Source organism: Narcine bancroftii, chromosome 1, assembly GCF_036971445.1.
Source record: "Narcine bancroftii isolate sNarBan1 chromosome 1, sNarBan1.hap1, whole genome shotgun sequence".
In the NCBI taxonomy this organism is placed as follows: domain Eukaryota; kingdom Metazoa; phylum Chordata; class Chondrichthyes; order Torpediniformes; family Narcinidae; genus Narcine; species Narcine bancroftii.
In genome coordinates, this window is record NC_091469.1 from 97,229,209 (window position 1) to 97,243,024 (window position 13,816).

The 13,816-nt window shown below is 48.1% G+C and overlaps 1 protein-coding gene across 1 annotated transcript in view; it reads right to left on the minus strand.

Moving 5' to 3' along the window:
* LOC138761232 (POU domain, class 5, transcription factor 3-like) overlaps positions 1 to 13,603 on the minus strand; it is a 36,046-nt gene extending 22,443 nt beyond the window's left edge. The window contains exons 1-2 of the mRNA XM_069933023.1: positions 12,905 to 13,603; positions 11,970 to 12,081 (exon numbers count right to left, since the gene is read on the minus strand). Coding sequence (XP_069789124.1) covers positions 11,970 to 12,081; positions 12,905 to 13,558 — 766 coding nt within the window. The 5' untranslated portion in view covers positions 13,559 to 13,603. The remainder of the gene's footprint in view (positions 1 to 11,969; positions 12,082 to 12,904) is intronic.
* Between the last annotated feature and the right edge of the window lie 213 nt (positions 13,604 to 13,816).

The following is a 13,816-nucleotide window of genomic DNA, read 5'->3' on the forward strand; positions in this document are numbered from 1 at the left end:
CATGGGGGAAATTATGGGTAGGGAAGATGGCCACTGCTCTGCCACATATTTATGATGGGTGGTGCTAGGGCACCATTCGCCCACCTCCATTGGATCCAGGGGGCACTATGAGGTGACTCTCGACATGAATGCAATGCTGGAGTAGGCTTTTAGGGCTGCTGTCTGAAAGGCAAGTTTTAAGTTTTCGATCCGCTCTTGTAGCCGGCCTCCAGGCAGAGGCCTGACAATGAAGTGGCCTAGTGACTCACCATCCAGCCTATGCATGATAAAGGTTGCCCCACCCTGCTTTGGAAAGAAGCCTCATTGTCATAGGCAGACCATACAAGTTGCTCAAAGACAGGTCACTATTGAGATAAAAACACAAGTGCTGGAGAAACTCTGGGTCTGTCTTGCAGCACACATGAGATTAAGATATAAAGGAACAACCAATATTTTGCCTAAAACATCGGATGGACATTGTAAGACCTGCCAAGTTCCTCCAGCAATTTTGTTTTTTAACTACAATCACAGCAGGTGTGTGTCAGAGTATATGTTTTGGGAGATAAAGTGGGGCAGATCACATACAAACACTTCAAACTGCTCATGCTAGACATGTCAGCACCAGCCTTTGAAAGAGCTTTGGAGAGTGCCCAAGAGACATCACTAATGGATTGTTGTTTACAAAAAGGTAAACTTGTCAGAGCCGCAGACTGTCTGGAGTCGAACTTGCTGTTCTGGGAGGAACATGTGGTTTTGCAAGCAAAGAGTAAAACAGCTTTCTCTCACAGAGAGAGAGAGAGAGAGAGAGAGAGATCAGTTCTACAGTTTTACAGTCAGCAGCAGCAGCAGCTGGGACTGGAACAGGACAAGCTGGCAAGCTTATGGAAACCCCCATTTGGAAAACAGGTTGTGAGTGCTTAGTTCAGCATGGTCAAAGCCCTTGTGGTTCATACAAGAGGAGAGGACTGGCTATCTAATGTTTCACTTGAAATGAGGAAAAAAGGAACTCTGTGGTGACCTGAAAAAGAGGTTATCATCTGGAGAACCCTGAGGGGGCAAGTTTCATCGACAAGACATTGAAGTAGCTGATCAGAAGGAATCACTTGTGGGTGTCCATTGAACAAAGCTCTCTGAATACCGACTGTTAAGAACCCTCCTGAGCGGTAACCATTTACCCTTCAAGCACCAAAGCCTGGACAACTTTATAAATGTTAAATTCTAGAATTGCCTGCAACCAGTGAACTTGGAGAAGTGAGATTGGACTGTGAATCAAAGAACTTTTCTGAACTTACACACACATTATATACACGTGCACTTAAGAATTAGAAGGGGGGGGATACGTTAGTCAATAGTGATAAGTTAAAGTGTGATTCTGTTCTCATGTTTAAAGATAATTAAAAGCAACTTTTAAATAATCATTTGTCTTGGTCAATATCTATTACTGCTGGGTTTTGGGGTCCTCTGGGCTCGTAACATGTGGACTTTTGTTTCGCTCAGAGGTCAGGATTGAACCTAGGTCATTGGAATCAAGGCACAACCTGCTTCACTAACATCGAGCCCCAATCTGCAATCATTAATACTCATTTTTAATTCCTCAAACGAGAGTTGAGGCATATTATCAGCATATCCACCAACCAACTAATCTTGTACTGTTATTATTACCTGCTTCCCTTTTAACTTCCTTCTGCCTGAAAACCATTATAAAACCATTATTTTCCGTTAAGCAGAAAAATCCACAGATGCTGTGGTTGTAGGTACAAGACAAAATTGCTGAAGAAACTCAGCAGGACATGCAGCATCTGTAAGAAGTAACAGTCAACCAATATGTCAGGCCTGCCTGCTTTATGTTCACACCTTGACGAAGAACTCACACCCAAAACACGGGTCATATTCTTTTGCTTCCTGCCCACTAAGCTCTGTTGGTGATGAGCACAATGTTATATTCCCACATTGTGTACTGAACAATGTGGATCACTCCCTCATTTTTTTTGGTACAAGCAAATCTGTGGCCCATTTCCCTCACTTCAGAACTAACAGGCACATTGATCATTTCTGAATCTTGTTTTCTTTCTATATCATTTAATTTTATTCATCTACCCATCAATCACAGTCTATTTTTCTCTCAACTCCCAGTCAAGGTCTCAGCCACCTCCGAACCCTTCTGTGCCGCACTACCCCATGGCCCTCAACACCCACAAGTCTCTTGTTAAATTATCCAGGCCTCCCCAAATCTCAGGTGGCAGAGAATTCCACTAAGTTCCCACTCTATATGAAGAAATGCCTGCAATTCCAAATCATCTTTTGCTTGTGTTGCTATGGTGAGCCCCCCCCCCCCACCTCATTCTAGTGTCCTCAGTCTAGAGGAACATCTTCCCTGTTGAGCCCTATAAAAGTTATTTTAAAAGTTTAATGAGGTAATTTAATTTATCCTTTGACTAGAGAACCAAAGCTTCAACTACTCCAATGACTAAGTTAAAACAATCAACAAGGGGCATTTGCTTGCACACCTCATTCAAGTGCACTGGAAAAAATGTGCCTAAAAGGGGAAATACACATTTCTCCAATGCTCACAGGAGTAAAATGCAAGAACAGCATTCTCCCCTGTGCAGAGTATCTGCCTGCCAAAGATGTGCCTCTTAATGACTCAATTATATTGACAAACAGGAAACATTTACCCAAGTCCAACTTTGCCCATCACCCTGGTTACCATTGCTACCATCAGGTACCGAATGTTGAAGACAAGCACCTGAGAACCCAGAACAGTTTCTATCAGCTCTGGAGCTTCTTGTTACAGTAATCATGGACTGCTCCAACTCCACAAAAGGACTGTCTGAAGTATGCCTATTCCCCAGCCCCCTGCCTCACGCTATAACTTTTGCATTTATTGTCTAATTTGAGGGATACCATCATTATGAAGGATCAGTCCAGCTGTAGCAAAAAATTCCATGTGCATGTATGTATAATGGACATGACAAACTCATTATCATTACTTTATGCACTGATCTTTACCAGCTAATCCCAGGAAGAATCAGAGAAAAGCAGCCATTTAATATGATCACTGGCTAAGAATAAATCTCATGCACAAACTTCAATATCCATAACAATGGCATTCAATGGTTTAATCTCATTGCTGCATGCATACCCCTTTCAACTTCTTCCAGTAAAGGGTAGACATATCCATAATGAAACAGTTGATATGAACTGACATGCAAGTACACCTTTCTATTGGTGTTGCAGGATCTCCACTCTTTATGGCAAGTCATTCATGTGACAGCAGCCACAGACTGAATGTGCAGATGTCCATTTCTCTCAAAAACGTTTACTTGAGCATCCAAGAAATTCAAGGATTCAGAAGGAAAAATAGGTAGGTTACAAACAATAAGCAAGCATTTTAGAAAGGTGTCCAGGAGAAATCAACCAGGCTTTAGTTTAGGAAACTGCTTTCAACCAAACTGTTTTTTAAAAAAACAATAAATAAGATGTATTGCTATGGGGACAATACAGACCAAGACAATAAATACAACAATGGAGAGTTAGCACATGCTCAAAGAGTTGGCATTAGAGCAAGACCAACATCAGCCGATAGGACAAGATAGGTGACAAAAAATTCAATAGAAAGAGACCAAGTCCCCATCATGCACTATCAGTTAAATCTACATCAGCATTGCTGCACAACTAACTGCTGTCTGAAGCCTTGTAAATGGAGTTCCTCCAAATTTTCTGCATACCATTCACTCCATTTACAATCTTTCCAAAGAGCTTTACAGCCAATTAAAATACTCATGAAGCATTGACAGACAAATTGGTTTCATTTGGAATTCTCTGCCCCTGAGGGCAAGAAGCTAGACCTGCAGATAGATCAAGGTGGAGAAAGATCATTATTTGAAGGTAGAGGAATTGAGGATTTATGGGGAACTGTCATAGAAGAGGAGTTAAGCCATCAGATATCAGCCATGATCATATTGAATACTTGCTTAAGTTTAAATGGCCTGGTTACCTTCTTGTGTACAAAGTCCCAAATGCAGCAGATTAATCATTCATCTCCCAACCAACACCCAATATCCTGATATCAAGGAGCACTGGAAGAATGACTGTATTGTATCCATCTTCCATTCAAACCCATGGTTTACCTTTAACCTTGTCATCACACAGCACCTTCTAGAATCAACTCAAATACTTAATTCTTTAACTTTTGTCTGCCTTAAGGCAGACTGTCACCACTTTGTCCAGCACCCCTCACAGAAACCTATAGCACCTGGTGTTCCTATGCAGTGTCCCCTCCCAAGAACTGACCAGTCCTGAGCCCGCTTAGCTTCGGAGAACAGACTCTCCACCCATTAGGTGCTTTGAGACGAGACCACAGTCCTTGAACCCAGATAGCAAGAATGTGACTGAACCATTGAGTCTACATTTTCGAAGCTGAACTTCTTTGGAAGAGGACTTGGTTTGAAAATCCAAAGGACAGGTTGGGAATGGGTAAGAAATCCAAAGAAGTTGTTAGAGGGAGAAAACACCAAGATGAAAAATGGGCTCAAGGGACAGTTCAAGCAAAACAGCAACAGGAGCGTTGTACTGCAGCTTAAACAGTCACCACCTCATCTCCTGTTACAAGGGTTCAATCTTGACCTCAGGTGCTTTGTGAAGTTTCCATATTCAGAGTAGCATTTGCCCTCACGCTCTGATTTCCTCCCACATACATGACATTGATAGCATAGTCACTAAATTACTGCTTGTGTAGTCAACTAGTAGAACTAGGAATATTAATGGAAGTGGATGCTTGATCATCAACATGGACTCAGTGGGCTGAAGGCCCACAATTCCATGCTATGGGATAACTCAATGCTATGATAGCTACCAGGATCTTTAAGCTAGTTAGAGAGCCAAGCTTTGGTGTTAAAGGGTAAATGGGCAGAAGGCTCATCTTATAAGCAGGTTCACTGAAATATAGAATGAGTACAATGTCAGTAGAATAACACCTCAGGCAGAGAAAATAGATAACAGCACATTAATCCAAACTTGTCTGGGTGGAGGAAGAGCAAATGAATGCAAAATATTATTAATTCATGCAACTATTCAACAAAAAAAAAAAACAATTTGGGAGACATATCCATATTAAAACCACCCTCCCCCCTATTTCTCAGATGCACATTTGAGCCACCATGGCACCAATTCAGAAAAAGAATTTCAAAGAGCAGACTGCATCCAAATAGTCAGCTCATCTCAGTGAATCGCAATTGTGCATAAGCTAAAGGAGACCATCAGTTTTTTTTAATTTAGACACAGCACGGTAACAGGCCATTTTGCCCCGAGTCCATGCCGCCCAATTTACACCCAGTTGACCTTCACCCCTCATACATTTCAAATGATGAAAGAAAACTTAGCGAAAACCCACATAGACACATGGGATATTGCTGGCGTTGTGCTAACTGCTCCACCAACCATGCTTCCCACTGTTCTGAGGGACAGAGGTAGTACCCAGATTCAACAAAAGTATTTGATTTTTTTTTAAAGTCCCTTTGCAGTCTTCATAAGGAATTTTGAACTACAGTACATCTGCCATTATCCAAAATGGTCAGGACTGGGCCTATGTTGAATAAACATTTATTCAGAGAACTGGTCATTTTTTTTTAAACCAGTAGCAAGAGCAAATCACTTGTTTAAGTAACAAGGGAAGGCTTTTTAAGCATTGAAATAATATTTAATGTTGCCAATCACCGATCGACACTTCCCAACCACAGCCGATCCCCAACATGCACACAATGCTGCTGATCCCCAGGGAGGTTTCCCAGGCTGGTGGAACACTCACTAGTGAGTCATCAGACCTCTTGACTCCAAATCCTCCCCGCTAGAGGGAGGGTTTGGAGTCAGTGTTGGGGAGTTATGTTGTGCTGAGGAGGGAGGGAGGGAAGGGGATGCAACCGAGTCAGAGGTCCCGCTCCTGTCCGGAAGGCCATTCTCCTTTATGATGGCAGGACAAGGGATTCATTCGACCGCTTGCGGCTGGGAGACAGTGACAATAGTTTGAAAGGGAGAGTTGGAGAGAAAATTCAATAGGGATAGGTAAAGAAGAAATGGAACTAGTAAGGGAGGGAATTACCTGAAGAGGACAATCATTGTGCAAATTTCATGTCGAGTGAAATTTTTTTTATATAAACCAAAATTGTGAGATCAGTTTAACTCAAAAAATTTTGGATAAATGAGGATTTCAGAGAACCCAATTTGGGAGATTTGGAGTTGTACTGTACTTCGGCCAAAATTCCTCCCTCAAATAATCTCACCAGCATTTGCCTGTACATGGGTTTACAATGAAATGCACTGGCAGCCATTTGGCCCTTGTGCTAGTTCATGTGTCAAAATTATCCAGCCACAGCTCTTTTGGCTACACCAAGCTTGTCCCTGCCATGCTTCAAAGTGCTTTCTTTGAAAACTTTTGATTCAGTGGATTATCCAAAATCATTGTCCATTAACTAAAATCATTCTCCCTTGGTTGCAATTTAAAAATATTGTCAAATCCTCGCATCACCCTCACAGCATTTATTGGCCATGGAGACAATGTAGGTGAGCGATCTACTTGAACCCTGCAGTTCCCCTGGTGAAGGTGGTCCCAATGTGCCAGGATTTCAGCCCTGCTTCAAAGGCAGCCCAATAATACATTTCTACATCAGGACAGTGTGCAATTAGATTAGTGTGACAGAATATAGATGTGTTTTTAGGAGATAAATTGGAAAAGGTTTGTTAGAGTAGGTTATATACAAACACTTTAAAACCGATCTTATTTCTAAAATACTAGAGTTCTCCTCATGCTAGGTATATTGGCTCCACAGGTTTTTCAAGAGCTTTGAAGAGTGCTCAAGAGACTTCACTAATGGATTGTTGTTTGTAACACATGAAACATCTTGTCGGATCCACCTTCTGTCTGGAGTAGAGCTTGCTGATCTAGGAGAGTCATGTGGTTTTGCAAGCAGAGAGAGTCAAACATTCTTTCTCCAAGAGAGAAACAGAGATCATTCTAGTGTTATAGCCAGCAGAGGCAGCTGGGACTGGAACAGGAATCCCCATTTGGAAGTTGGCCTGGTCAAAGCCCTTGTGGTTCATGCAAGAGGAGAGAACTGGCTGTCTAATGTTTCACTTGGAATAGGAGAAACAAAAAGGGTCTGATGCCCTGAAAGATAAAGAAAGAGGTCATCATCTGGAGAACCCTAAGGGGGCAAGTTTTGTCAGCAAGATACTTAGGTGGCTGATGGAAGTACACCAGCGAACAACAAATCTCTCTGAAAACCTACAAGCCTTCCTGAGTGGCAACCATTTGTAAACTTTATAAATGTTACTGGTGAACTTTATACATTCTGTGCACAGTAGAAGAATTGCCTGCAACCAGTGAACTTGAAGGAATGAGAAGTGAGATTGGACTGTGAACCAAAGAACTTTTCTGAACTTACACACACACACATTGCATATGCGTACGCATAGAATTAGAAGGGGATTAAGTTAGGTTAGTCAAGCTAAAATGTGATTCTGTTTTCATGTTTAAAGATAATTAAAAGCAACATTTGTTTAAGTAACAATTTGTCTATTGCTGCTTGGTTTATGGGTCCTCTGGGCTCATAACATTAGAACTGTTGTAGAGGCTGTGGAGTGATCAAGGCCTGGAGTCCTTGGCCTTACAAATAGTAGAGGACATGGGGAGAGGTGCTGTCAGTGTAGCCAACATAGAATGGCAAAGCATTCTGTAGATGGTGCACACTCCATCCACCACATGCATCGATATAAAGGAAGTGAATGTTTAGAGAAGTGGATGGATAATCAGGTATTTGACACTCATGAAGATGCCAAGCAGCATGCAAATGGTGATCAACACTTGATCAGGTCAAAGCCATGTAGCCCTATCATGGCTAGTCATGAGTGGTGTGGACAATTAAACAGCTCACGAGGGTTCAATCAGAACAGTGTTTCAGCCTTATTTTAAATCACTCACATGCCAGGACCACCATTGTCAAGGATGGGAATGGGATGCCCCTGTGAGTTGTCTGATTGACCACACCACTCATGACCAGCCATGATAGGGCTACAAGGTTTTGATCTGATCCCGTGTTAAGATTACTGTTAGCATGCTGTTTAGGAGGCAGGCACCACATTCTCATCGATGCCAGATGCTGCTCCCAACATACTCTTCTGCACTTCCCATGGAAATAAGTTGGATCTGCTGCCTCTGGGAGATATGTGCATGGCCACGAGGTTACTGATTGTGTGATAGACACTTCTGCAGATAGTCCAACACTGCTTCATTGCCAAGCCTCCACAACAGTGGTTCCTAACCTTTTTCTTTCCACTCACATACCACTTTAAGTATTCCCTATGCCATAGGTGCTCTGTGATTAGTAAGGGATTGCTTAAGGTGGTATGTGAATAGAAAGAAAGGTTAAAAACCATTGTTTTCATTGTACCCAATTGACTCATTAGATGCACGGTTTCATAACTCCAAAGGAAATGGGCCAGTGACAAATTGTCTTGGTTTGTAGGTTAATTTGATGCAATTGGGTGGCCTGGGCTCATAGGCCAATAGGACCTGTTCCCATGCTGTATGTCTAAATTTAAATTACCTGACCATGTGTGAGATAAGAACTACATCATCTACGTTCTATGTTCTAGGAAACTCACAGTTTAAGCGGGAGGTTTGAGCTAGTGGAGTTGTTCTAGTGAACCGGTGCGGACTCGAAAGGCCAACATGACCTGTTTCCACTCCGTAAATGGTTATATAGTTAAAACATTTCAGTAACAATTGGGTCTAGAGCAGTGATTCTCAACCTTCCCTTCCCACTCACATACCACCTTAAGCAATCCCTTAATCACAAAACACCAATAACATTGGGATTACTTAACGTGGTATGAGAGTGGAAAAAGGTTGGGAACCACTGCTCTACAAGGACTGTCCTGTGTTTTCTGGTCATCAGACACACGTGCATCAGTAGACTGGCGAGGAAATGTCAAACTAGTTTATCTCACGTGGTTCATTCACTGCCAGCTGCAGGTCAATTCTGGCATCAATGTTCTTCAGAACATCTTACAAAAGTAAAAACATTGGAGGAACTGAGGACACAGCATCCATCCATTGAACAATAAGATATAAAAACCAATGCTCTGCGCCTGAGCCCTTAGTTTATCACTTCTCTCTGATACTACAAAGTTACACTTGAAGTCCCCACCAGACTGGCTCCAGAATGCAAACAAGTCAGTGGAGTTTTGTACTATGTTATCTGTGGATATGGAAGAGAACACTGGATGGCAAGTCTGAATAAAAAGGATGGACTTTGAAAACAGATGGATAGTGTGGAGGTTGGTATTCTGTGGAAAGGTAGTTAGCAAGTTTAGTGAAACCAAGTGGGTTTGGGTTGGAGGAATTGCTGTTTAGCCGAGCAAACAAATTCATGACCAGCAATTTCACAGAATTACTTTGAAAACACATGGAAGTTGGTGCAAGATACAGACTGGGAGACATTTACATCAAGGAGATAATTAAGTGAGCCACTGGGAAACAGCAACAAGAATGGGACTGAAAATGGAATAGAACAGGGGTGCAGTACTAATGCGAGGGGCCTGGAGCAGCCCCATGCGAGGGGCCTGGAGCAGCCCCATGCGAGGGGCCTGGAGCAGCCCCATGCGAGGGGCCTGGAGCAGCCCCATGCGAGGGGCCTGGAGCAGCCCCATGCGAGGGGCCTGGAGCAGCCCCATGCGAGGGGCCTGGAGCAGCCCCATGCGAGGGGCCTGGAGCAGCCCCATGCGAGGGGCCTGGAGCAGCCCCATGCGAGGGGCCTGGAGCAGCCCCATGCGAGGGGCCTGGAGCAGCCCCATGCGAGGGGCCTGGAGCAGCCCCATGCGAGGGGCCTGGAGCAGCCCCATGCGAGGGGCCTGGAGCAGCCCCATGCGAGGGGCCTGGAGCAGCCCCATGCGAGGGGCCTGGAGCAGCCCCATGCGAGGGGCCTGGAGCAGCCCCATGCGAGGGGCCTGGAGCAGCCCCATGCGAGGGGCCTGGAGCAGCCCCATGCGAGGGGCCTGGAGCAGCCCCATGCGAGGGGCCTGGAGCAGCCCCATGCGAGGGGCCTGGAGCAGCCCCATGCGAGGGGCCTGGAGCAGCCCCATGCGAGGGGCCTGGAGCAGCCCCATGCGAGGGGCCTGGAGCAGCCCCATGCGAGGGGCCTGGAGCAGCCCCATGCGAGGGGCCTGGAGCAGCCCCATGCGAGGGGCCTGGAGCAGCCCCATGCGAGGGGCCTGGAGCAGCCCCATGCGAGGGGCCTGGAGCAGCCCCATGCGAGGGGCCTGGAGCAGCCCCATGCGAGGGGCCTGGAGCAGCCCCATGCGAGGGGCCTGGAGCAGCCCCATGCGAGGGGCCTGGAGCAGCCCCATGCGAGGGGCCTGGAGCAGCCCCATGCGAGGGGCCTGGAGCAGCCCCATGCGAGGGGCCTGGAGCAGCCCCATGCGAGGGGCCTGGAGCAGCCCCATGCGAGGGGCCTGGAGCAGCCCCATGCGAGGGGCCTGGAGCAGCCCCATGCGAGGGGCCTGGAGCAGCCCCATGCGAGGGGCCTGGAGCAGCCCCATGCGAGGGGCCTGGAGCAGCCCCATGCGAGGGGCCTGGAGCAGCCCCATGCGAGGGGCCTGGAGCAGCCCCATGCGAGGGGCCTGGAGCAGCCCCATGCGAGGGGCCTGGAGCAGCCCCATGCGAGGGGCCTGGAGCAGCCCCATGCGAGGGGCCTGGAGCAGCCCCATGCGAGGGGCCTGGAGCAGCCCCATGCGAGGGGCCTGGAGCAGCCCCATGCGAGGGGCCTGGAGCAGCCCCATGCGAGGGGCCTGGAGCAGCCCCATGCGAGGGGCCTGGAGCAGCCCCATGCGAGGGGCCTGGAGCAGCCCCATGCGAGGGGCCTGGAGCAGCCCCATGCGAGGGGCCTGGAGCAGCCCCATGCGAGGGGCCTGGAGCAGCCCCATGCGAGGGGCCTGGAGCAGCCCCATGCGAGGGGCCTGGAGCAGCCCCATGCGAGGGGCCTGGAGCAGCCCCATGCGAGGGGCCTGGAGCAGCCCCATGCGAGGGGCCTGGAGCAGCCCCATGCGAGGGGCCTGGAGCAGCCCCATGCGAGGGGCCTGGAGCAGCCCCATGCGAGGGGCCTGGAGCAGCCCCATGCGAGGGGCCTGGAGCAGCCCCATGCGAGGGGCCTGGAGCAGCCCCATGCGAGGGGCCTGGAGCAGCCCCATGCGAGGGGCCTGGAGCAGCCCCATGCGAGGGGCCTGGAGCAGCCCCATGCGAGGGGCCTGGAGCAGCCCCATGCGAGGGGCCTGGAGCAGCCCCATGCGAGGGGCCTGGAGCAGCCCCATGCGAGGGGCCTGGAGCAGCCCCATGCGAGGGGCCTGGAGCAGCCCCATGCGAGGGGCCTGGAGCAGCCCCATGCGAGGGGCCTGGAGCAGCCCCATGCGAGGGGCCTGGAGCAGCCCCATGCGAGGGGCCTGGAGCAGCCCCATGCGAGGGGCCTGGAGCAGCCCCATGCGAGGGGCCTGGAGCAGCCCCATGCGAGGGGCCTGGAGCAGCCCCATGCGAGGGGCCTGGAGCAGCCCTTTAGCAGTAATGAACCCTGGAATGAAGTGAATCAAGAAAGACTACAGATACATGGCAAACAAACCAAAAACCTTGATGTTTACAACACTGCAGAAATATCTGTATTCAAAGGGAGTTAACTGATCAAACTAATATTTTCCTGAAATAAATCTTCAGAATTCACCGAGTTGAATTGTCGCTCCAGCTTCATCCATCTTAAAGTCTTTAGATTTATGGAATACACGTGACCCCCAACTCCAACTAATCACTATCCTAAATTAAAGCATGGAAGACTAAACAAAACTTTTACTTGGGAAAATAGCTCAACAATTGCTCCATGCAAACTTTATTGATAATGCACAGTACACTTATAGAACAAGAGACACATTTTGACAATGGCCTATTCACCTACCATAGAGGTTACCCAAAGCCAATCCAACATCAGCCTGAGTGAAGCCAAGTGTAATCCTCTTGCATTTCAGCTCTTTGGCAAACTGTTCCATTTTCTCTTTGGTGGGATATTCCTTCGAACACAAAAGGGGGAAAAGGTGGTGAAAGCGAAAATACAGCAGATGCTGGAAATCTCAAACTCAGAAAATCTTGAACATGACTAATGGAGAGACAATGTCTCAACCGTTTCCCCCTCCCTCCTCACAAATGCTGCCCGACCCATGCATTCTCAGTAATCCTTTGACTGAATGGAGCAAACCAATTTTTTTTTTTTAATTAGAATTTGCAAGTTAGACAGCCCAGGTACAAAACCAAAATGCCTCATTATCTGAAATAAAAGTGTCTTTAGGTCACCAAATAGCTCAAAATTCATTTTAAACATTTAATAGGACCCACATAATGTGCCATCAACATTGATTGCACTGCCCAATGCAACCAAAAATACCACACACCATAATGTCCACAAATGAAATGCACAGAAACTGAGAGCACTAAGTTTTTAAACAATGTTACAGTGGAAACAATAGGTACAGTGGTCCATTCAGTCCTTCTGACTATTCGGCCATTTTATAAAGGTCATGGTTGATACAACTCAACACCATTTTCTTGGACCTTCCCTTCAATGTCCAGAAATCCACACCAGTTTTGAATGCATTTCCAATCTCCCCACTTCTCTGCAGCTCCAGGATTCGCCACTCTTTCAGTGGAAAGGCGGCTCGTATTCCGCACACCCCCAACATGCAAGGGTCACAGAGGAGGAAAATCTCACGTGTTCTTCACGCAACCAGGTCAATCCTGAATACATTCCCCCACCAAAACCACCTACTGTTGGCCGAAGGAACAAGACCCCAAGCAAAGAGTGGAGTTAAAGAAGGGGAGAGGGTTACTCCGAGCTACCTCCTCGCTGTCGCTGGACTGTCCTTCCTCACTGGTTGTACCGGTAGACCCCGTGTTGGACGGGGCAGGCTGGCTACTGTCGCTCTGCTGCGGAGGACTGGGGTACATCTGCGGAGTGGACGGAAAGCTGCCGAAGCCCGGGTACGAGTGGCCAGAGCCACCGGGCGGGTTGGCGGCAGCGGCGGCCCCCGGGACAGGCTGCCAGAAGCCGACGCTGCTCCACCGGTGGCCGTAGGAAGGTGCCGGCGTGTTGTACCTCGCCTCTTGGGGGAAGCCGACGTCGCTTTCCTTCTCCGTCTTGATCTCGGAGCGGCTGAGCAAGGCGGAGGTGGCGGCCAACTGCGGAGGGTGCTGGCTTTGCGGCCAATGGACTGGTCCCGGCGGCTCGGCGGGAGGCAGCTGGTACCAGTAACCGGGGTGCGACACTGCCGCGGGCTCGCCCGCTGGAGGCTCGCAGTGGCCGTGCTCGCTTTTCCGAGGTGCGAATGGAAACAGATACTGAGGCGAGATACCATTGTAGCCAGGCTTGTAGAACTGGCCACTCACGTCTTGCAAAACCCCAGTGGGGAAAGGCAACAGGGCAGGTCTGTCCGGAGAATGGGCTGCCCCGTTCACGTTGGCTCCTTGCCCAGGACTCATTGATTGTCCAGACATCCTTCCCCAACACGCTCACACGAGCAGTCTAGGCAGGCCCATCATTGCAGTGGTCAACCCACCACCACCACCTTCAGCTCATTGACCTGGGAGGCTTGGCTGAGCCACCTGATTGGGTCAATGTGTTAAGTGGAGCCCAGCTTATTGGCGCTAGGGTGGGAGGTGTAAATGAACTTGATGGCCTGGACTGCATCGTGATTGACATTCTACTCAACAATAGAGGCAACGTTTTGTGGCTTGGGGTTCTGGGCTCCTGCG